The 22,772-nt window shown below is 32.8% G+C and overlaps 3 protein-coding genes across 4 annotated transcripts in view; 2 read left to right on the top strand and 1 right to left on the bottom strand.

Annotated features, from left to right (window-relative positions):
- The first annotated feature begins 570 nt into the window (after window positions 1-570).
- LOC123708177 (dnaJ homolog subfamily A member 1) lies at window positions 571-6,454 on the top strand. The gene is made up of 9 exons (XM_045658728.1): window positions 571-758; window positions 1,283-1,489; window positions 2,252-2,499; window positions 2,821-2,979; window positions 3,306-3,461; window positions 4,157-4,328; window positions 4,707-4,834; window positions 5,776-5,923; window positions 6,234-6,454. The coding sequence occupies exons 2-8, from the start codon at window positions 1,291-1,293 to the stop codon at window positions 5,920-5,922; spliced, it is 1,209 nt and encodes a 402-aa protein (XP_045514684.1). The 5' UTR covers window positions 571-758; window positions 1,283-1,290; the 3' UTR covers window position 5,923; window positions 6,234-6,454.
- Window positions 6,455-7,699: 1,245 nt separating this feature from the next.
- Window positions 7,700-9,307, bottom strand: LOC123708170 (U3 small nucleolar RNA-associated protein 18 homolog). Its single transcript, XM_045658715.1, has 2 exons — window positions 9,039-9,307; window positions 7,700-8,967 (listed from the first exon to the last, which is right to left on the bottom strand). Exons 1-2 carry the CDS (start codon window positions 9,077-9,079, stop codon window positions 7,713-7,715), a joined length of 1,296 nt encoding a protein of 431 aa, XP_045514671.1. The 5' UTR covers window positions 9,080-9,307; the 3' UTR covers window positions 7,700-7,712.
- A 732-nt stretch (window positions 9,308-10,039) lies between these two features.
- LOC123708128 overlaps window positions 10,040-22,772 on the top strand; it is a 93,450-nt gene continuing 80,717 nt past the window's right edge. Inside the window, exon 1 of one of the 2 annotated variants that reach the window (XM_045658664.1) lies at window positions 10,040-11,363. In XM_045658664.1, coding sequence (XP_045514620.1) covers window positions 10,705-11,363 — 659 coding nt within the window. In that variant the 5' untranslated portion in view covers window positions 10,040-10,704. The remainder of the gene's footprint in view (window positions 11,364-22,772) is intronic. The other variant, XM_045658654.1, reaches the window with a different exon arrangement.

The following is a 22,772-nucleotide window of genomic DNA, read 5'->3' as shown; positions in this document are numbered from 1 at the left end:
TTACTATTTTGATTGACACTTAACATCGTAGTCTAGTTGGTATATTAGATATCTGTGCTTACTGCTTGATGACAAACTTGACTTAATATTTCCATTAGACTCACATTATCTTATCTAACTGGTCAAAAATCTTTTCATTTTCAATATTTTTTGACATTAATACAACCGACTATATATTTCGTTTAGAACAAAGACATGAAATTATTCTTTATTTTGTTCACTGTTATATATATCAGCCTAAATGTTTAAACATTATTTATATATTGTTTTGTATATATATGCCGAGGATATTATTTTAATCTTTGGTTTCACCCTCATCTGTGTAAAGCAAATGAAAAACGTTCAATTCTACGCATTAAATTAAAGCAACAAGTTAACTGCTAAAGTAGCCAAGACATAAGATAATAACTTAATATTAATTTTAAATAGCCTAAAATTTTAATAATAAGTCAAAAAGGAGAGTTTTTAAATATACGTTAAAAATAAAAGTATTTAGTTTCATCCATGTACCGTGTATTGGAAAATGGAGAACATTCTAGAAACTACACATGTTTGATCGACTTTTGCGTAAATTCATAGTGAAGAAGTTTCTATGCTTATTTCGTTCTGCGAAACGTCAGTGGTCATTCGCTATTGAGTTTTAGTACGCTAAAGTGCTCGTGTCGCGTGTTCAAAAATCAAAATTGTTTTATCGTTGTTTCTGGAAAACTACGCTTCTACTGTTATTACCTGTTACCTAAAACGTTAGCCTGATTAAGGTAAGGAGAATTACTCTGGATAATATTAATTCAATTATAAAATCTCACGCATGATGCAAACTTAGCGAATTTGTAAGTTATCTTTCATGGAAGTCAAGTAATTATAGTTTAAGCTTTATCATACCAACTTTTACACCTCAGATTTGTTTGTTATTTCCGTTTTAGAGAAACCATAGTTTTAATTAAGTTTATGTTTTAATATTGGTCTTGGTCGATAATCAACTTCCATGATTTTTTCTTTATAACCACATTCTGTTCATGAATGAAGATTAAACTTCATAATAAATTTCATTGTTATATTTTATGCTTGAATCACTCTCTTCTTTTAACCTCCTAAGTTTTCAACATTTTAAAATAATTATAGGTTAATATCGTCATTGTGTTTACGGCATTTACGGCTACCCACAAATACAGATTTTCTGGTACCAGGTTGTGGTTAGAGTTATATAAAAACCACTTTTATATAAAATTTGTATAGGCTTGTAGTCTTTAACTATGGTAACTAGATTGTTCTATTGTTTAAGGTGACAAGATGGTGAAGGAAACAACATACTATGATATACTTTGTGTAAAACCAAATGCCACATCAGATGAGCTTAAGAAAGCATATAGAAAATTAGCCCTTAAATATCACCCTGATAAAAATCCAAATGAGGGTGAGAGGTTTAAACAAATTTCACAAGCGTATGAAGTCCTTTCTAACCCAGAGAAGAGAAAGATCTATGACCAAGGTATGATGGTATTATTATTTGTATTATTTATATTAATATTATATTGTTATTTTGTTATAGTAATAATACATATAATAAACTTTTTTAATTATAAAAATAACTATGAACTTTATTCCATTGTTCTAATCATTATGAAACACATGCCTTAACAGTAGTGTTAGGCATCTTATCTGAGCCCCTTTTACATAGTCATCTTTATATTTAAAAAGGACAATGCTCTATTATGTTGACAAAAATCAATGTCTTAGAATCATTTGCTCATGTCTTTGAAGAGTACTTTAGAAGTAATATTATATTATAACTGTATAATCTTGCTATAATTAGTTTGAATTATTAATTATAGTATACTTTTCTTGCAAATCACATTTGTCTTATGAATAGTTTATATTTTACTGAGTAAATACGTTATTTTAGTCTGTGGCATATTTGAATCTTAAACTATACCACAATTTTAAATCAAAACTTCAATAAATTGTTCAGTATCACAACACCATAGAATGTCTTTGTATTTACTAACAAGCTCTTACATGGAACAATACATCTTGACTTTGAATAGTTATGTTGTAATAGTATATTTATATATTTTCATTTTATGTTTTACTTGAGTAGGTCATTGTGCCACCACTCACATTTTTATAGATGGTTCTCTAAAGAAGAACCACAGTAAATTAATTAACTTTACTTACATCTTTTGAGGTACTGGTATTGTTTCTATGTTTACATATTGTGTTTTCTAATGTATCTAAAATCTGTATTTAATAGGTGGAGAACAAGCCCTGAAAGAAGGTGGTGTTGATGGTGGTGGCATGTCATCACCAATGGATCTCTTTGATATGTTCTTTGGTGGAGGCTTCAGTGGTGGTAACAGACGTGGTCGCGAGAGGAAAGGCAAAGATGTAGTCCATCAGTTGTCAGTTACTCTAGAAGAACTGTACAGAGGTGCCGTCAGAAAACTGGCATTGCAGAAGAACGTCATTTGTGAGAAATGTGAGGGCAGGGGCGGAAAAAAGGTAAATTATGTCTGCATCAAGATGAGAGAATGAATGTAACACTTTTAACTAACTATTTCTGCAGTATTATTTTTTATAGATAAGTAGGTAACAGACCTTACAGGCAGACTTCCTTCTAACCCAAACAAACCTTTTGATGGGTAATTACAAACTGCCTGAACATCTGAGCAATAGAGTGTTACTAATTACATTTATATATTCTACAGTAATGCCAAAGTTTTTATTCAGTAAACATGTCCAGAAAAATTTAACACAGACATTATGTAGTAGACAAAGTTAATAAATAATAAAATGTATTATTTAAATGAAAATTTTATTTAGGGTGCTGTTCAAACATGTACCACCTGTAGAGGCACTGGTATGCAAGTACAGATTCAGCAACTAGGTCCTGGAATGATACAGCAAATACAGACTATTTGTGGAGAATGTCGGGGAAAGAGAGAAATCATTGACCCTAAGGACAGGTGCAAAGTTTGTCAGGTATGTATATAACATGTGTTATATAAACGGGTACCAATGTAAATGCAGACTTATAGTCTTATATAAAGTTCCCTGGACAATATGGCAGCGGAGTAGTGTTATAAATTAATTTAAAAAAAAATGCAGACTTAAAATAAATTTTTTTTTTTACCAATATTGGTTTTGTAACATTTAACACTGAATATGATTTTTTTATTTCCTTAAAATTTTTGGTGTGTTAACAATTATTACCTCTATAGCAAACCAAAGGCTCAATATAAATATTTAACTGCCTATTCCAATGTTTGCAAGGTTTTCTGTTTCCTAAAGATAAATTACATTTTTAGGGCCGTAAGACAGTACGTGATCGCAAGATTCTAGATGTACACGTAGACAAGGGTATGACTGACGGTCAGAAGATTGTCTTCAGCGGTGAAGGTGACCAGGAGCCAGATTTGGAACCCGGAGACCTGATTATTGTGCTTGATGAAAAGGAGCATGATGTAAGTATTTCTTAAAAAGCTATATGTGTTTAAATATATTATTAGTAAATATTAATTAGCTATGTTACAGTAATGATGAAAACAGTTAATCTGTTTGTCATTCATAGTAAGTTTGTAATTGAATTAATATTTTAATTTGATATGCTGTGTTATTTTTAATAAAATAAATTAATCCATAAGAAATCCTATAAAAAATAATTTTAATTGTCAAAACTTAATTGATGTTTACGATTGTCAGTAATATATTAGAGCAGATATAGTAACATATCTGTATGCTTATAAGTAGTTTAGTGCATGTACTACAAATGTATATAGAAAGTATCATAGTAGTTTTTGTGTCCTTACACTAAATACCAATGTCATTTCATTAATTAATTTATACATAAAAATATCAACAATGTTAAATTCGGTCAAAAATAATGAACACTGGTGTAAATGCTTCTCATTAGCGGTTACGTCACTGCCGCTGACGATAAATATAAATGCATGACTTGGCACAATAAATCACTATATAATATGTATTAAAATATAATTAGTTTAGTTTAAAATCACTATATTTTGCTCGGAATGGTGTATTATTGAAATTTTGCAGATGTCTAAGAAGTCATAATGTAATTATATATTTTGAAATGCTTACTTGAAATGAGCTGCCCTGATAATGTTTTACTTCATTATCCAAACATTTGAATTTTTAGGTTTTCAAACGTACCGGCAATGATCTGATTGTGAGGCTGAATATAGAATTAGTGGAGGCACTCTGTGGTTTCCAAAAAGTGATTAGAACTTTGGATGAGAGAGACATTGTGATAACCGTTTTGCCTGGAGAAGTCACCAAACATGGGGAAGTCAAATGTGTTCTTAATGAAGGTAAGATTAACAGTTATACCATAGACTTAAGTTTTAATTATGCATTTAGGTGATAAAATAAAATTTATTCATATAGAGAATGCCATATACACTATGCAAATATTTATATATGTTTCTAAATTTAACATCAGTTTTCAAATAATAATAAAAAAAATTTGACATTAATCATTTATTGTTTTCTTCAAGTTTGAATCGAATCTCTCACAATGTCTTGTCAACTTCTATAATGATTTACATTTTGGAACATTGCATTCTCTATATAAATAAATTGTAGTTCTATTCAACAGAATGTTTACCTTATTCTTAGATTTAGTTCTTAGAAATGTGGTAAAAATTTAAAGCTAATAAATTCTATTTATTTTAAATGATTAATTACAGGTATGCCAATGTACAAAAATCCATTTGAGAAGGGCCTACTCATCATTCAATTCCTAGTTAATTTCCCGGCACGAATTCCACCTGAGATCATTCCAGCTCTTGAGAACTGCCTTCCGCCTAGACCAATGGTAAGACTTGAATCATTACTGGTTTATGGATGACTATATGGAATAAGTTTAAGGAATTAAATATTATGACACTATCTGGTCAATATTCTTGAAGCCTTGTATGTATAAAAAAATCTAAACTATTTTAAAACAAATGGTGACCAGTATAATGCTCGAAACAGAACCAATTTGAGTGTACGACCAACCAGGCTCCAGAAGATAAATCACTCCTTATATGGAAATTGCATTCGTTTTTACAACAAACTCCCAAACGAAATTAGAGATATCACTAAATAAATTAAATGCCCTCGTTAAAATAAATAAATCAATAAAGCCTTTTATAAATTTAATGAATATTTAAATGATCCTCATCCTTGGGATTGATTTACTGTAGTTCAAACAATTTGTATGATTCAAAACTTAGTCATTAAAAAGAGTGGCGGAAAGTTTCTTGCCCGCTCTACGGCCTTGACTTGCGAACTGGTGGTAAATATTAATTTAGAATTAATTTAACTTCTTTTCCGACGTTCATAAGTGTACTGGTTACTTAAAGTTACTTTGAGTTTATAAAGTCTGGATGTTTTTCAATAGTACATCTCTCATCATCTATAAATCTAGTATTTAAATAAGAGAGAGAAGAGAAAAGATTTTCATCACCTGAAGCGATAATTTCTGTAATATTTTTTAAAATGCAAATCCATATTATGTATAGAACAATTAATATATTTTTATAATTAATTAAATGTGTAAAATATAAATTACCTATAAAAAGGTAAATCTCCACTAATTAAAATATAAATATCCACTTATAAAAATTATAAAACTCGTGAAATGAAAACGTTTTTCTCCAATTTAGGTATGAAGTGACTTTTTGAGCTAGTTTTTTACTGATACAGGAACAAAGTCTTAGAATTTCCTATATACTTCAAACGTTATTTAATAGCACGTACTTGTTTTTACAGGTTGAGATTCCAGAACTGGCTGAAGAGTGTCAGCTAGCAGAACTGGATCCGGAACAAGAATTGAGGAGACGGCGACAGCAGCACAACACCTATGATGAAGAGGAGGACGGACCTGGAGTGAACCGTGTGCAGTGTGCCACAAGCTAAGGTATACCAAAATGTTGGTTAAAGCTCAAGTCACCGGACAATTTTTTACTCACCTTCATAATTATGAGATATTTAATTGGAAAAAGAATATTTATATTCTTTGGGTGGTATAATATGCTTTAAATTAGCTGAAGTAAAATGGAGTGAAAATTAGACTTGAAGGAAAATTGATAATTTTTATTTTTCGGACTATATTACATTCCATATATATAGTCTCTAGTAATATTATAAATAATAGAACCACAGCTTTAAAAGAATAGTTTTCCCCTATATTTTAATATCTTTCTCACTAACAATATTTATTCTTTCAGATAATTGCTGAATTCATCAGAAAGAAGCCTTAGAAAAAGATCTAGATATAATTGTTTACCCTAAACACTGACGCATGTATTGGAACTTGTATGGAATATTGTATTTTAATAGTTTAATTATAACACTATCATGACGCATTTCCATACATACATCACTTCTTGAAGTATTTTACTTATATATAACTTGGTCTATACATAATAATAAATTTTGCTAACTTGAATATTAATTTTTCATTTATTTGCAAGTTAATTTTATGTGAAAAATATACTTAAGGTTTGTTTATATCTAGACATTAAGTGTGCCAGACACTTTTGTCATGTGTCAGATGCAGCAATTCTTCTGCTTTTGCCAATACCTATCAATCAACTCCTTGTATTTATGCATTTTACCCTAACTTTAATTGTTCATAATTTTTCTTATTAAAGAATACAGGTACACAGACACAACAGATAAAAGTTCATTGAAAATTTGTGAAGATTAAAATGTATTATTTTACAATAAGATATATCATCTTGAATAAAAAAAATGTTGATAAATCTAGCGGGATTTCCCATCTGTTAGCAATAAATAAGTTAGACTATAATCTGGCACTTTCGAAAATATTTGTCCCGCACACTTGTGTCTGATATAAAAAGAATTGCTGGAAATTATAAAATGTGTTTCTGTCGAAATTAGATGATTTAATTTCAAAAGTTACTAGTACTTTTAGTAATAATTGTTTTATGCAATAGTTACCTTTTAAACTAATAGGTCCTGGGCGTCACGAAGACTAGTATCATTCAAAGTTCTGTGATTTTAATTTTTCTAGAATATTACCTAAGTTAATGTTAAAGACAAGTCATCAAAGCCAATATTGTATCGGACAAATTTGCATATACCATTGTTATATACTTGAAACAAGCTGTATATATATCCATAATTATCTATTGGGATATGTATAAACAGAGTTGTAAAGCAAACAGCATTTTACAAGATTAAAGCATATCAATATTGTCTTTGATTCACTGGTCTCGTCTTAATAAACACTAGCATAATTTATATTTTAACTTACAAAAGTTAATAGTTTTTTGGTGACTGTTTGATCATCTAATATAGGGCCTGGTAGAAAGAATTGAATTTGTGTAACTGCTTAAATTTGTTGTAACTCAATAAATAAACATTTAAATACAAATTTGGTATTCATTTAAAAATATTATCCATCTAATGCAAGACTATTGGGTGTCATTGGGTTTCAGGACAACTAACAACCAACAAGTATGGTACACAAAAAACATGGCATTAAAAACTTGTTTAAGTAGTTTAACACTTTTCTGATTTTTTTACTAATTTGAAGTTATTAAATGATGGCAACAAAGAATTTTTTCAAATAAAAGATATTCAGATACCAATATTTCCTGTAGGTTTATTTCTTGTAATTCAAACAACCTAGGGTTAGCTATATCTGGTTTCAAATAAAACTACTATAAAACATCAAAAATCTAATAATTCTTAAAATGACCCAACCTGAACAGATTGACAATACCCTTGTTATTACTAATACCCATGAAACCACCATTTGGGGAGAAACCAACTGTTTCAATAAGTTGTAAATTTCTCTGTGGAAAGTTTGGAAAAACATTATATGACGGTATGTGAAGAGCTTTTAAGGCATTTGGAAGGAAACTTGATGAAACTGATAACATTTCTGAGGTTGGGTTAAAAGTTATGTTTGTTATTTTTGTAGTTAAATGCGAAATAGTTTTTAATGGCATAGGGTTAGTTGTTGTTAATTCAGCAGTATCATAAATATTAACAATTCCTTCAGCTGTCCCTGTTGCTAAAAGTCGCCCACAGTGACTCATTGATATCCTTGAAGGTGTAATACATCCACTGTCGAAAAATTTCTTAATTGGTTTCATTGTTGTCATATCCCAAACAGTGACTTCACCGAGGTCATTAAAACAGTAAAGTTCTCTAGAGTCGTGACTGTATGTCAATGCTTTTACATTTGAATTATTTTTGATATTCTTTATAAGTTCATTTGTGTCAGCACAAATAATAAAAACTTCACTAAATCCTTCAGATGCAGCAATAAATTTACCATCAGGGGACAATTTAAAATGAACAGCCTTTTTTAAGGCATGTGGAAGTTGGACAATTTTAGTACTGGCCTTAACTAAATCATAAATGCAGTAGGTATGTCTAACACCTGATATATAAGCTTCTGATCCATCAGGTTTAAAGTGTGTACTTGATATTGTCCAACTTTTAAGCTTAAAACTATGGAGTTTGTTATTTCCATCCAATGAATGCAATGAAACAATGCCTGATGTATTTGCCAGCATTACAGCGCTAACCTTTGGATGAAACTTTAACGAGGTTGTAATGGCACCTTTTTGTGGTGTAATTGTTGTACTCTTTTTTATCTCCAATATGTTTTTTTCAAATTTCGATACTTTTTCTTTGTCTAAGTGACCAACTGTCTTAACAATATCTGATTCAGATTCAACATTCTTTGAAGCATCTTTAATTTTCGCCCAATTAGGTGTTCCAATGAGAGTTTCATACTTTTGTTTAAGTTTTTCTGTATACAGCGCATCATTTTTAACCTTAGGAATAACAGTGTTTACTTTAAACTGACGATCATCATCGTCGATCCAAGCAGGTTTTCGATCAACTTCACTAAGACTCGTTACATTGCTATTTAACTTTTCAGTAAACTTTTTAGTTTTGTTAAATAGCAATGACGATAACCTGTGGAAAATATAAGATATTAATAACAAAGATCAAGTTATTTGACAAAATAAGAGATATTATGAACTTACTTGGATTCTTCTGCATCGATTTGATTATGTTTTCGCTTCATGGCGTTATTAATTTGTTTAGACAAGACTTTGAAAATCAAATTTTACTTTACCTTTGATTCGTGCACTATGCAAATTAAGGTTCAAGTTAAAAATATAATAATAACTGCAATGTTTATCCTTAAAATCTATTTTACGTTCGTCTAAAAGTAACCTCAAATATTAAAATTATAAAAATACATGTTTGAGACCTGTGCTTGAGATTACAGTTGAGGTTATTGTTTACACATTTTGGATGACAGCTGACAGACTGAACTCGAAACCGTTAAAAAAAATGTTTCATTAAAAATTACGTAAAAATTACTTAATAAATGTTTTTATAGATATTTGCAGCAGTATGCTATATTGAAGCATTTTACAAATAATAATGTGAATATAGTTTTGTCCATTTTTTAATAATAATTCTGAACTATTTAAGTTTAATGATTAAGATATTATAAATATATCTGTAATTATTTATCTGTAAATTTAATAAATTGTAAATTAATAAAAACAAATTTTAATTACAATTTATATAAATATGAAATAAGTGAGCATAAAACCTATAAACATCGTAACTGCGTTTAAACTATGATGTTTATGAGGAAAACTATGAGTATTTATTAAGGAACTTAAACATATTCTCTCTATTACTTGAGGTGTTAATACTTATAATGGTAAAGAAAATTTATGTTTCCAATCGTATTTTCAACAATTTTATATCTCCTAATTTTTTATGCTCCAATAGGGCAACATTTCTCAGAAGTGACAATGACGTGCAGATGACAATAGCGATATTTTGTAATTGAAGTATCAATACATTGCGTTTCATATGCTATGGTTATTCGCGAATGGTCAGTCAAACAGTCAAATTCTTCCCCCTTCATACATCTTGCCATGTACACCATTGCTATCTCTTTCATTTAATAAAGCTCTATGTTTCTCTCTCATATGAAAACGTTTTCTTGTTAACACAGCAGTAAATTTAAACCAATCAAATGTTTGTCTGAACCAACACAAAAAGATTTTATTGGTTGCTTTTGTTATTGGAAGTAGCCCCAACTAAATGTAACCCGACATATTCTAAAGCACCCATGAAGCCATTTAAAGAAATCATATTAAAAGGCTTTAGCTATTAGTCGTATTTAATAGCTCAGAGTCTTTCACTCGTCACCGTGTCGTATTCAACTATTCAATTGTAGCGTTTAAAACGGTGTTAATAATATGCGACAATCATAAAACATTCAAAAATAATGTTTTTAATTGTGAAATATTAAAAAAACCATTACAGTTTTCGCCGTGTATTCGATGTGAAGTGTTTTGTTTAGATAATAAAAAACATTTTTAATCAGTGACCTTTTTACGAAGTGTCAATATGGATCCTAGCTAGCCGATCAGATACAGTAGTGAACAGTCATTATATTTTATTTGCTGCAATAAAAGTACAATGGGGTCGAAGGAGGCTCCCCCATAAAACTGTCACGTTTGTTTTGGACGTCATAAACTCGTCAAGTAAAGGATGGTGCAGTGTGTTTGGGTTCGGAGCGATGAGCGGGCGGCGAGCGATGCTCATATCGGGTCAGGCGGGTCGTGTGCTGGAGTGGTATCGTGAGAGGGTGTTCCATGTGGCGTGTGATGTGTGTGCGAGATGTCCAGCAAGCCCGCGAGTGTCGCCGCGGCGCGGGCGGGCGTGGCTGGAGCGCCGCGCGTGCTGCTGTACGTGGCGGAGCCCCGCCAGTTAGAGGCGGCCGCCGCCAGCCCAGACACCCCGCCGCAGCGTTTAGACGCGCTCTACGAGAACCTGCCCGCCAAAACCGTCTATAACGATAGGAACTTCTACAAACCCTACAGTGAACCAGACAAATTCGTCGACTCACAGACAACATTCATAAAGGAGCAGAGAAGTGAAGAACGGCCCAGTGTCAAGAGAACCACCTGGGACAGTGAATACTTACAGCTGGACAGTGGTGAGTTCCAGCGATGTGGAACGGATATGCCCATAAGTGTGCCTAGTGATTCAGTGCAAAACAGTGAGAGAGATTTAGGAAAATATGTGAACTACCATCTATTAGAACAGAGTGTAACTCACCAGTCTATAGTGAATCAGAGTATAAATATACTGAATAGGTCTATAAGTGATAATGAGGGCAGCCCCCAGTTGGTGCGGACTGCTGAGGGTGTTGTGCTTGCTGTGTTGCCTTCTGTGCAGGAGTCGGAAAGAACTATACAAAGTGAAATCCCACAGAGCATTAATGTTCCACTTGGCTGGAGAAGGATTGTGAATGGATTATCAGTCCTCTATGTCAGGTAAGTTCTATAAGACAGTATTATTGTCTCTGTTACACAATATTCATCTATAAAATGAGTTTTATTTCATATCTAGAAGAAACAGTTTCAGTTTTACTACTACTAAAACTACACTTTACCTAAAATAAAATACAAAATATTTGTTACTCTAAATTAATTTGTATGCAGAAAGATATTTTTTCTGACGGTTGGTGCATGTATAATATTAATTTATACTACCCCATACACAGACATGCATTATACATGTCAATTAAATAAAAAAATATTAAAAATAAAATTTTTATATGTAAATTTTTATTCATAAAAGCATAATAAAAAGGAATATAATTTACATCACTTAAGTATTCATGGATGGTTATTTCCTTATCATTCAAGGGCATTCTCAACTTAGATTATAATTATTAAATTATGCTACTTATATATTATAAATTTTTTATATTGATATGCTCATATGATTTGAATATTATTATATATAAGTATATCACTACTTTGTTTTACCTGTACAGATTTGACTATTATCTTTATAATGATAAACTACATTATATAAGTCTAATTAAGATTATATAATATATTATATAAAAAATAATATTTTAGATAAATGACACAGCTAAAAAATCTATATATTCTACATATTTAAACATTGTAAAAGGTGCAGATTCCTAAAAAAAATTATGATTACATATATTTTATCATTAACAAAACTTTGGCCTAAACATTTTACAAATATTTAGTCAGTCCCCAACTCTTAAGTAGGTATTGTGTGATTGTTTTTAGATAATTTCAAACCTAATTTGTGACTTTACTAATACTAACTAATTAAATGACATTTAACTAAAATAAATAAAGTGGCATGCTTTACCATAATTAAAAAAAAAATGTATGAGTATCTATGAAATTATGTTCACCTGTCGGCTTGCCACATACGACGAAAAAACTAGTACACCTATTTAATGCTATGAAGCTTTTATTATTATTCAGAATAATTATTGAGTAAACACAAATTAAAAGTAGGATTAAGCATCATAAAAAGCTACATAATGCTAACCCATAATGTTAATCTAAAGATAGTTAACCGATAATAATGTACCAGGCGATGAGCAACGTGAAGGAGGCTCAATCGCGCGTTTACGTTAAATCAATCCGAAGTGGACAAACCAGTCGAGCAGCTGTGCGGACGTTGCGTGGCTTAAGTTAGGAGGTTATGCCTTAACATTTCATCACTATGTGTACCCTGGTCAATAAATATAAATTTGGACATTGAACAGTTAAATAGTATAGAAAGTGTACATTTGGATCACATGAGTAGAATACAGTAGAACATTCATTTTAATAGCATAGAACGAGAGAACATAAAATAATATTTTTGCTAACTTTTTGTAAGATTATCAAAGTCAATATGTTTGGTTAAATCGTGAAATGTTTTTCCTCTCACCACTAATTTACTTTCAAAACGTGTACACGATGCCCATAATATTAAATTGGCTTTACCGGTGAAGCAGAGATATTCCATTGTGGACAGGGCCGGATTTTAGATTATCATTTCCTGTGGGGCTTCACAGTGTAAACGTTTTTGTTCTTGGGCCCCCAACATTTGTATGAAAGCTGAGGATGCTATTTTAATTATTGCATTGTTCAAGAATATTAACTTATTTGTTTTTAAACTCGGTTAATGAGACGCTTTGGAGCAGTTATTGCCCTAAGGTCGTAGGTTCGATCCCTAGATCAATGAACTTTCTTTTTATGTGCGCATTTAACATTCGCTCGAACGTTAATGGAAAACATCGTGAAGAAACCGGCTTGCATTAGACCCAAAAAATCGATGGTGTGTACCAGGCACAGAAGGCTGCCTACTTGCTTATTAGATTGAAAAATGATCCTACAAGGGTTGTTTTTTTTCTAAAGACGAAAGTACGAGACGTTCTAACGATTACATTATGAAGTAATTGTTCAACGGGGGCCTCTTTGTTTCGTAGGACCTCAGAAGTCTTCAAAGTTCTACGCACGTGCAGTACATCCCTGGTTAGATTCCTCTCTCATTACGCCTCTTATCTGTCATTGGCAGCACAATGCCGAACAATACGCGCTCACGCATCTTGCGAGTTTAATACCTCGGGATCCTTTTGTCTCTGCCTATGGAATCTGCATTATTAATTAGCTTTTGTCTTTCTTAATTGGTTTCTAATTGATTGAGGGTTTTGATACAGGAATGCGACCTTGTTGTTCCTGCTTATAGCGAAAACAAGGCGGCGAATTTGTGTTCCGATCATTTTTGGCCTTAATAATGCGGAACAAAAATGCCACATATCAAAAATGTCGAAAACAATAAAATGCCTAATGTCCCATTTAAATATACTGTAACAGTAAAGTCTTTCATACAGTTATTTATCGTCCAGCTGACCGACAATAAAAAAAAAAAAACCAACGGACACCGCTCGTGTGATTTACGATGCAAAAAGATCACGGTTTTAAGGATTTCTTTGGGCTTTGTGTGTTGCATAATGACGGAGTTTCAATGCGATTGTTTCGATGAATCGTTTGGGCGTCACCGGGCGATGATCCGATTTACAATTCGTTCCAATAGCACTTCACAATGGTCCGATGTATGGAGCCATTGCGTTTGTCGCCACCCGCCGTGTGAAATTCTTTTATCCAGCTCTGGGAAGTGGGCAAAATTGCCGCCGATGACGTTTGTTAGAAGGGTTTGTGAGTGATTTTTGCGCCAGTGCACCTACTTCATCCCCCTATGTGTTTTGCTCGCGCTCTGTTTTAACTTGCATTTACGAAGCGTGAATTTGCAAATGTGCAAAATGCATACCATATTTAAGACTTATACGGAGTTAACAAGAAATTAACGTTTCGACTTTCTCTACGAGTAACATCGTAAATGCCGGTGGCATTTACTTGTGTGGTCTTTTTTTCTAAACACAGAAGTACTGAGAGTCCATAAGCGCGTTACTCACAAATCACAGCTGTCAAAGAATAAATAATAACTACCAATCTTTGGTCTATTGTTTCGAAGGGAACACGAATCGTACCTGAGTGGCGAGTCAGTAAAACTTTACAATGTTCCTAATTTGAGATTTACAGTCGTCTCAATGATGAATGGCTATTGTGAAATACGATATTGCGTTAAAACAAAATGTGAATATCTTAATTCTTTTACGTTTGGTGCGCATTTTCTACAATCTGTATTTTAACCCTATTGGGCAACAGCTCAAGTTTTATTAAAGTGTTTTATATTGTAACGTTTCAATTAGTTGCGACGGAGTACGTACGGTTTTTTTTCTATGTAACAGAGGTCAAACAGGCAGGAGGCTCACCTGATGTCGCGGCCCATAGACCAGCTCAATACGCTCTTTACTTGAAGGATCTCTGTGTCGGATTGGTTCGGAAGTTTACGTAATGTTTTTAATTGTACAAAGAATTCCATACAATTGTATTAGTAATAATATATAATCCACAGAAGTGATATTTTATATTATATATATAGAGATCGCATTAATGGCGATTTTGTTAAAATATTTTTAATTAAATTTTCGGGTGCTTAACAATAACCGTTATTTTAACTTTATAAAGTTATAAAAACACTCTACCCTAACAGGCGATACTAAATTGACAGGAAAACAAAACAAACCTAAGAAATTAAATCGGAAAAACTTGATAAAAAATACAAGAAATTAACTAACTGAACTGTGTACGTTAACCTCATAATTCGTTGACTAAAGTAATACTTATGCATAGTTAAAAATTGTAATTTGTACTAAATAGTAACACCTACAATATAAATGATGCGGTAAATTGCGCAATACAAGCAAAAAACTGCCGTATTGTCGTATTGCGTAATAAAAACCTTATCTCGAGTCGTCTGGAACGTTACAGATAATAATTTAAATTTTGTTAAACTTAATAAGAAGATTGCTATGTAATCACAACTTCCTTATAAGATTATTAATGTCAATTCCTGCAATTTGTTATTGGAGTTTATCTTGGTTTAAAGTTAGTGTTCAGTCAAATACAGCTGAGTTTCATCATCGGACATCGAGGCAGAATAAAACATTCCACCCGTATCACCTCGACTTCCGTCGTTCCACAACTGGGGGTGTTTTAAGACAGTTTTTGCGTGCACCACCAATATGGGGAGCCAGCTGCCCATTGAAACATTTCCGAACCCAATCGAATTAGGGTCCTTCAAGAAAAGAGCGTTAAATAAAACCAATTCTTAAAAGGCCGGCAACGCTGCTCGCTAGTCTGCTTCCCTCTGGGATTTGTCCCATGGACGGCTGTATCATTTAACATCAGGTGAGCCTCCTGGTCGTTTGCCTCCTGTGACATAAAACAAAAGTTCAGATTTCTGGAGTAATATATTACATTATGTATGAGATAGGCTAAATTGCTTTAAATAATGTCCAGGCGTGCGTGATGTTATATCAAAAATTACGAATGAATTTAAGAATATCGTTTTTAATCAGAACTAGGGCAACTCTTTTCCAAGTATTAGGTTGAAAGTAATCTTTTACATTGTACCTAATAGGCTTTTCGTTCAATGAGATTAACTCGGGGGCTTTGGGTCCGAAACGGTGAACAAATATAATAGGGTTTCAATTCGACTTGGGTCATGAAATGAGCGTACCAATTCTTAATAGGCAACTCATTTGTGAGCCCTCTGGCATTTAGAGTGTCCATGTGGTATCACCTGACATGAACTAAAACAAACTGTTCTAAAACAAAATAAAATTCATACATCAACTTGCCTATTAGCGATTTTAGCTTATGTAGACACGCAAGGTCAAGAGTTCTATATCTGGCCATGCAATTATTCCTTTTATGTGCGATTAACATCAGCTCGTTTGGAGAAAACATCGCGAATCTTCGTCAGGCATAGAAGGCCGATCGATTTGAACTAATCAAATATATAATCTCAGTCGAAAACCTATTAAGGGATTTCTTCCATGTCACTTTAAATCCACAAATGACATATGAAAGTTTAAACATACTAACTGCAATAAATTTATCAACATAGGGAGCTATAAAATTGGTAGCAGATCGTGTTTTATAGGTTATTTAACAATTTATATGAACGCGCTATACAACGTTAATGCTCTAACCCAGTGTAGGCGGTTCCTCATTTAATGTCGCAATAAAAAATCGACTACGGAGTCTTACGTAATCCGCTTTTCCATGTCGAATTGAATTGGAAATAATTAAGAAATAAAAACATGTTTTGATGGTTTGTTTTTGTTTAACGCTACTATAGATGTTTGATATGCTAAATTGAGCTTAGTAAGAAAACTATTTGTAGATGTTTTGGCAGGTGAATTGAATCGCCTTAATGGTAGATTCCATTTTGAAATGAGAACGCTCTATTCAGGAGCTGTGCACAGTGGTTTTTGACAAGTAGTTTTTGAGTTTGCGTTTGCGTTTAAACAGCAAGTAAGATTTTATTTATTTCTATTTTATAGTCATTTAAAATAACCTTAACTGTTTTAGTAAATAACCAGCTTTATTGATTTTGTGTCACGGGTAGATGCCTACGAAGTTCTTTAATAAATTAGCCATGAATTTTCTAATAAAATTAGTTGCGATGATTGCAATTCGATACTACTCCTGAGTTTTGCCTTGTCGTTTAACAAAGTTCTATTTTTAAAGAAATAAAAATAGATTGTTGTTCGTTTATCGCGCTAATACTTGAGAATGGCTGGAGAGATTTGGCTAATTGTGACCGTGAAATGTATCTGGATGTTCAGGGAAGGTTTAAACGTGGAGACATAAGTTATAACTAAAGGAAAATGCTAAAAACGACAATTGAACCCAATAAAAACTGTTTCTAGATGGGAAATATTCAAAGTCTTTTTAGAAATTGTCACTTGGTCGTCATATAAATTTATACTTGCCTTCAGAAATTTGTGTTTCTCGTAGCTGTAGTAGGAGGTAAATATCTACATATATTTGACACACATATGTAGGTGATGCGAAGTTCACAGGGTCATATAGTTTTTTAAATAAATTTTTATTTTTGGGTCTTAGACGCCGATGCGGCCTATTATTAAAGGGATCTTAATTTAAGAGCTAGGTTCATATATTAACATATGCCTATTTAACCGCCGTATGAAGCAGCCCATTGTACATATCTAGGGAATATTATGGGGAAAAGAGTTCCACTATTTAATTAGCATCGACCATCTAAATCTTGCAGTACAGCATCAGGGGATGTCATAAACCTTGAAGCTTGTGTTAATGGAGACTACTGTTGGGTTCAAAAGGTTGGGGTACCATTCGAACATGTAACATACATGTTCGAATGACAAACAATTGTATATTTATTTTAATTATTTACAAAAATACATAGGTACATTGTCCTTACAGTACTAAGCCAATATGATAATGTCAATGAAAAATAAAAATATAATAAAATATGTAATATTAACCGTGGCCTTCGCTGTCACATATATCCGCTAGGTATAAGGAAACCGATTCCTTGAAGAACACTTGGACTGATCATCACCACCCGCAAGACTTTCGGTATATAGTAGGCCAATTGTTCCGTCTTGTTTCTATTGGTTGTACCCCACCAATATGTGACTAACCGATTGAGGACCAGGCGCCACTGGTTTTATGGACTAAAGCTGAGGCATTAGAGTATAAATTATCACCCTTTGACGATGAAAAGGATTGAATGGCTTGGCTGAAACAATGCGGCCGAATATAATGGGTGTTTAAATCGAGGTTTCAACATTCGAGATTAATAATTCGTTTTAACAATAGCTGATGAATAATTGACAGCGGTATTTACTTGATTTGATAATGTTATTTGACTATATATTTAGTGAAATTATTTATGTAAATGTAGGATTAGATTTTTTGTATGTAACCAAACACGTGTTTGTGGTCTGCGGACTTAAAGGGCATCACCTCTAGCATTGAGTGCCCATGGGCGGCGGCCCGTTAGTGTCCCATTCTCTAAATAAATAACATTTTATATGTTAAAACATTTGCCGTATCAGCATAGTTTCTATATAGGTTTTTAAATATAGATTCCTCTGAATTATTTTCTAACAAATATGTTTTATGATACAGCCCCTTAGAGGCCGTTCGTGTAGTTTACTACAGGGGGTAGTGGGGCTTGAATTACCTCCTACAACATTGTCTATGCTTGAAGACGAAATGCATTTTCGAGGATTGCTATAAAAATTAATACGTTTTACGTTTATATGTACTATTATTTCTGAGAGCTTTGCTTACTTTTACTGCCAAGAGGGGGGGGGGGGGGTTAATAAATTGCAGTAAATCTGCTGACAGCCTCTTAGTAGTTTATACATGAGAAGAAAGAAGAGTTAATATTTATTTCTACCAATTAATTCCAAGACTTAAAAATAAACACAATAAAACAAACTAACCGTTTTTCAAGACCGCATAATTTAATTAACAAACTAAACAAATTAATTATAATTAAATATATAAACAGCTCACACTAAACGGCTTGACAGCAATAAATTTTTCATCAGTCTCGTTCCCGCATTTCCAAACATTACGTGCGGGTGTGGGAACTCGGTACAAATGTGGCCCATATGGGGTGCCATCCGGGACGAGATGGCTGGTCGCACTGATAGCGATTTCATGAGCTGGCGACTTAATGTGTAGTTTACTATCTAAAGGTGAAGAATGTAGAGAACGGCTTGATATAGAATTTAGAGGCTTTAGGGAATGACTAGTCTTAACACCTGGGGCTTGAGACAAAGTCACGACAGGATCGTACCGTAGAGACAGACAAAAAAGCAACGCATTTAATATTGTTTTTATAACCCTCGAGTATTTTGTCATATCTGGTGTGGAAATGGATTTGCGTGCTGCGATTTAAGACAAAATGCGACAGGCGTGGGTCACGCCAAACGAATGGTAATGGTCACGGTCACGTGCTAGAGCATGATGCTTGAGCTTATGTCATTGAAATTCCTACGGCAGTAGTGGGCAAAATGATATACGGTATTTCCGTCTTCCATCTCAGATATGACACAAAATTTTCGATCCGTATTTGTTGACAGTCATACATGCGTTGTAAATTTGTCGGTCCCTACATTATTTACGGTCCTGTCTTGAAGGGATTATGTCTCAAGCCCCAGGGGCTACTTCAGTGAGACTAAAGCATCGTTTCTCAACCATTTTAATGTCGCGACCCACTAAAAAGCAAAAAAACAGTCTAGTGATCCAGTCACAGTGTATTTATAATGTAGTTTTATAATAACATTACACTATAATTGTTCATTCCTTTAATAAACGTATCTTTTGTACCTATGTGTAGTTTGTATTTATTATTTTTCAACAGACTGCGACCCACTTTAAAACAAACTTGACCCCACATGGGTCGCGATCCCCCGCTTGACAAACTTGATGGACTAAAGTCATTTTAGACTTTCACTCAGACAACTAAGCCTTTGTTTTGATCTGATAAACCCATGTATTTGTGATTCGGTTCTTCGCTTTTCACCTCAGAAATATGAATCAAGAAAAAGCGTTTTACATTTTGTATATATTGACATAATTAAAAATAATTCATTAAGATAAATAATAATTATAAAATTGTATGCATGAAATATGACTGTGACAATATTGGACTAACGCTAGTCATACTACACCCGTGTGTTGTGAACTAGTTTACAATTATTCCGTGGTACATGGTGTATTTTTAAAACATTTTTTAAAGAAAAAGTAAAATCATCTAATCAACCAAACCAATCAACAAAAGTCGTATAAAACCTTAAGTATGCGTTTATGTGCGTTATACCCACATTTGAGACTGTGGTTTGTAGATAATATTTATATATAACTAGTTGCTAAACGTATATACATATATATACCCTGCCAATACCAAGCCGCTGTAACTGAGACTCTACATTACAATTATCAGTGCTTACAAGCAACATGAAAAATGGCGTCCACGCACAATGCAAAACGAATTTAGTTCTGCGTCACACGTTTGCCCTTGAACACTTTGTTCTTAATTCCTTTCCAATTTCGTTATCAATAACATTCATTTTATTCGTTTATTATAAAGATCATACAAAAACAGAGCGTACCAAATCTTAACAAGCCGAAATCGCACTCGCGGGCCCTCTGCCATTGAGTGTCAATGGGCGACAGCATCACATAACATCAGAGGCCTCCTGACCGTTTGTCTCCTGTTCTATAATATATTAACCGACATCATGAATAGTTAGGAACTGGAAAAGTGTAATGTTCCATATAGCCCACAAAGCTATGAACAAATTTTCGTAAGTCTACTATTATCGGAAAAATCTGAAAACCTTGAATTTGTATTCAAATTGGATATGTTCCAACTTTGTAAACAGGCATTGTTTCATAAAAAAACTGTTTGTTGAAGTGTATGTGTATCAACTGGTCTGGTCACGGCTGTGGGTGAAAACTATTACATTGTTGCTCCAATCTTTAAGTTTACTCGCTTAAAAGAGCTTTATGAGTGAAAGTTTCAAAAATCGGGTCAGTAGTGACCCGTGTTTTTTTTTATGTGAACAGGGGCCAAACAGACAGGAGCCTCATGGACAGACTGCCAGAAGGCTTACGAGCAGAGCTTGCCTTTGTTACCCTTAGATGAGTTTGTAATATACAAAAGTCTGGTATCACATTGTTTGTAACCGAAACTCTTGGATACGGCTTGACAGATTTTATGAATCATGTGTATTTCGTCTGAGAATAGATTTGTTAAACAAATTCATATTAATACTAAATCAGCTATGTCTGGTCTTTGTATATTCTATTATTTAATAAATACGACGTTTGTTTGACGACTTGAAGCAAAATCATATTTTTAATAAGGAATAACAAAACTACTGTGTGTCGAGTTTATTAGAAAAAAACGTAAACTTTTAATATTTCAAAGTTGACATTAGTTTATCAAATCTTAAAAATAGTCATATTTCAACGTAACGCAGGTGAGGCAAGCTTGTCAACTATATGTATATCAATGCGCAATAATGTATAAATAAATAATACTGTATATATTAGCGCGTTTGTACCTTAATTACCTTGATTAAAATAACATAACATTTACTACTAACGAAACACATACAGAAATAGACAAAATAATAATAAAAAAGACAAATAAAAAAATATATGGAAATAAACATAATAAGGTAAATTTGAAATGTGTAATGTGTGTGTTGTGGCAGTAAGCCCTGGTTCAGCATTATGCTGTGGAGCTGACGTGTTTCATAGCGCTGGTCATTCTGCTAGCGACTAAGTTTAGTAATAATGAACTGATAAGATTTGTGTGTAAATTATATAGTCAACAAATAAAAAAGAAAAATTGTTACTAAAACTTCTATAAGAAATAGATAAATAAATATTTTCTCGTACTGTCGCGATAACCAGGAATCTTACTCTTGGGTTAGAGAGAGAGCTGATGAAAGTGCAGCGCTACGTTGTCTTTGTTTTAGAGATTTAAACAATTCAGTTTATTATAAAAACAAAAATCATCGATCATTTGAAATATAATCAATTACCATCTTAAATTAGCAATATTATCGCGTTTAACAAATTCAATAGGGCATTAAAAATACACGTCAAAATGAATGTACTAGACTGAAATTGGGACACGTATATCTTCGCTCGTGTATACATAATTGTTCTCATGTAAATAAAATATAATTTTTGTAATGAGAAATAAAGTTCTTTAAACATTATACAAATACTTATCAGAGTAGACGTTGTTATTCGATCAAGAATATTAAAATACGAAAGGAAAAACCAATGTTTGCGAGTGTCAAGGTTGTTCAAACAAAAACTATCTGCAATTCAAGGTTGTTTAATATGTAGCCCGCGCGAGTTAGTCATTTGACATTTGACAGTTGACATTTTGGAGTCATTTGGATTTAAAAGGAAATTATCGTATCTGTTTTTAAACGGATGACAAACAAGAGAAACGTTGTTTGAAATCTCTTATTCCAAGAGAATTCTGTAATTATTTCTATTGTTTGGAAGGTGTCGTGAGGGTCTGATGATAGAGGAATTGGCGGAATTCTTCATAGTTGTAATTGAAGTGGTTTTAAATATCTCAACGTTTGCTTTCCAAGCACAATTCGGTGATGCTCAATGTAGACCATAGACCAAGATAACTGGTAGGTTTCAAATGGAATCTTGTTTTATTCGTTCAGATTCCTTCTCATTTAGTATGTTGCGAGACGAAATAAAAACCTCCGGGTACTCTGGCATGTGTTACTGAGCCACCGAGGCTGTACACATCATACAGCCTTCGTCTAGTTGGAAGTTTCATTATTTTTTAGCAATATACTTTAAAACTTACTAATAAACGTACAATATAAGAGAATACATATTATAAGTAAATGATAAATAAATCTGGTCCGGTCTGAGCCTCAGTATCTGTATCATTTGTCAATC

The sequence above is a fragment of the Pieris brassicae genome, chromosome 1 (genome assembly GCF_905147105.1).
Source record: "Pieris brassicae chromosome 1, ilPieBrab1.1, whole genome shotgun sequence".
Lineage (NCBI taxonomy): Eukaryota > Metazoa > Arthropoda > Insecta > Lepidoptera > Pieridae > Pieris > Pieris brassicae.
This window is presented reverse-complemented; position numbering and strand designations above follow the sequence as displayed.

Bases quoted from the DNA above. Each gene is read 5' to 3' on its own strand.
- LOC123708177 (XM_045658728.1), top strand. From the start codon at position 1,291: ATGGTGAAGGAAACAACATACTATGATATACTTTGTGTAAAACCAAAT. The intron at 2,500-2,820 runs GTAAATTATGTC...AATTTTATTTAG, and splicing joins AGGGCAGGGGCGGAAAAAAG to GGTGCTGTTCAAACATGTAC. The intron at 2,980-3,305 runs GTATGTATATAA...TTACATTTTTAG, and splicing joins ACAGGTGCAAAGTTTGTCAG to GGCCGTAAGACAGTACGTGA.
- LOC123708170 (XM_045658715.1), bottom strand. From the start codon at position 9,079: ATGAAGCGAAAACATAATCAAATCGATGCAGAAGAATCCAA. The intron at 8,968-9,038 runs GTAAGTTCATAA...TATTTTCCACAG, and splicing joins ATCGATGCAGAAGAATCCAA to GTTATCGTCATTGCTATTTA.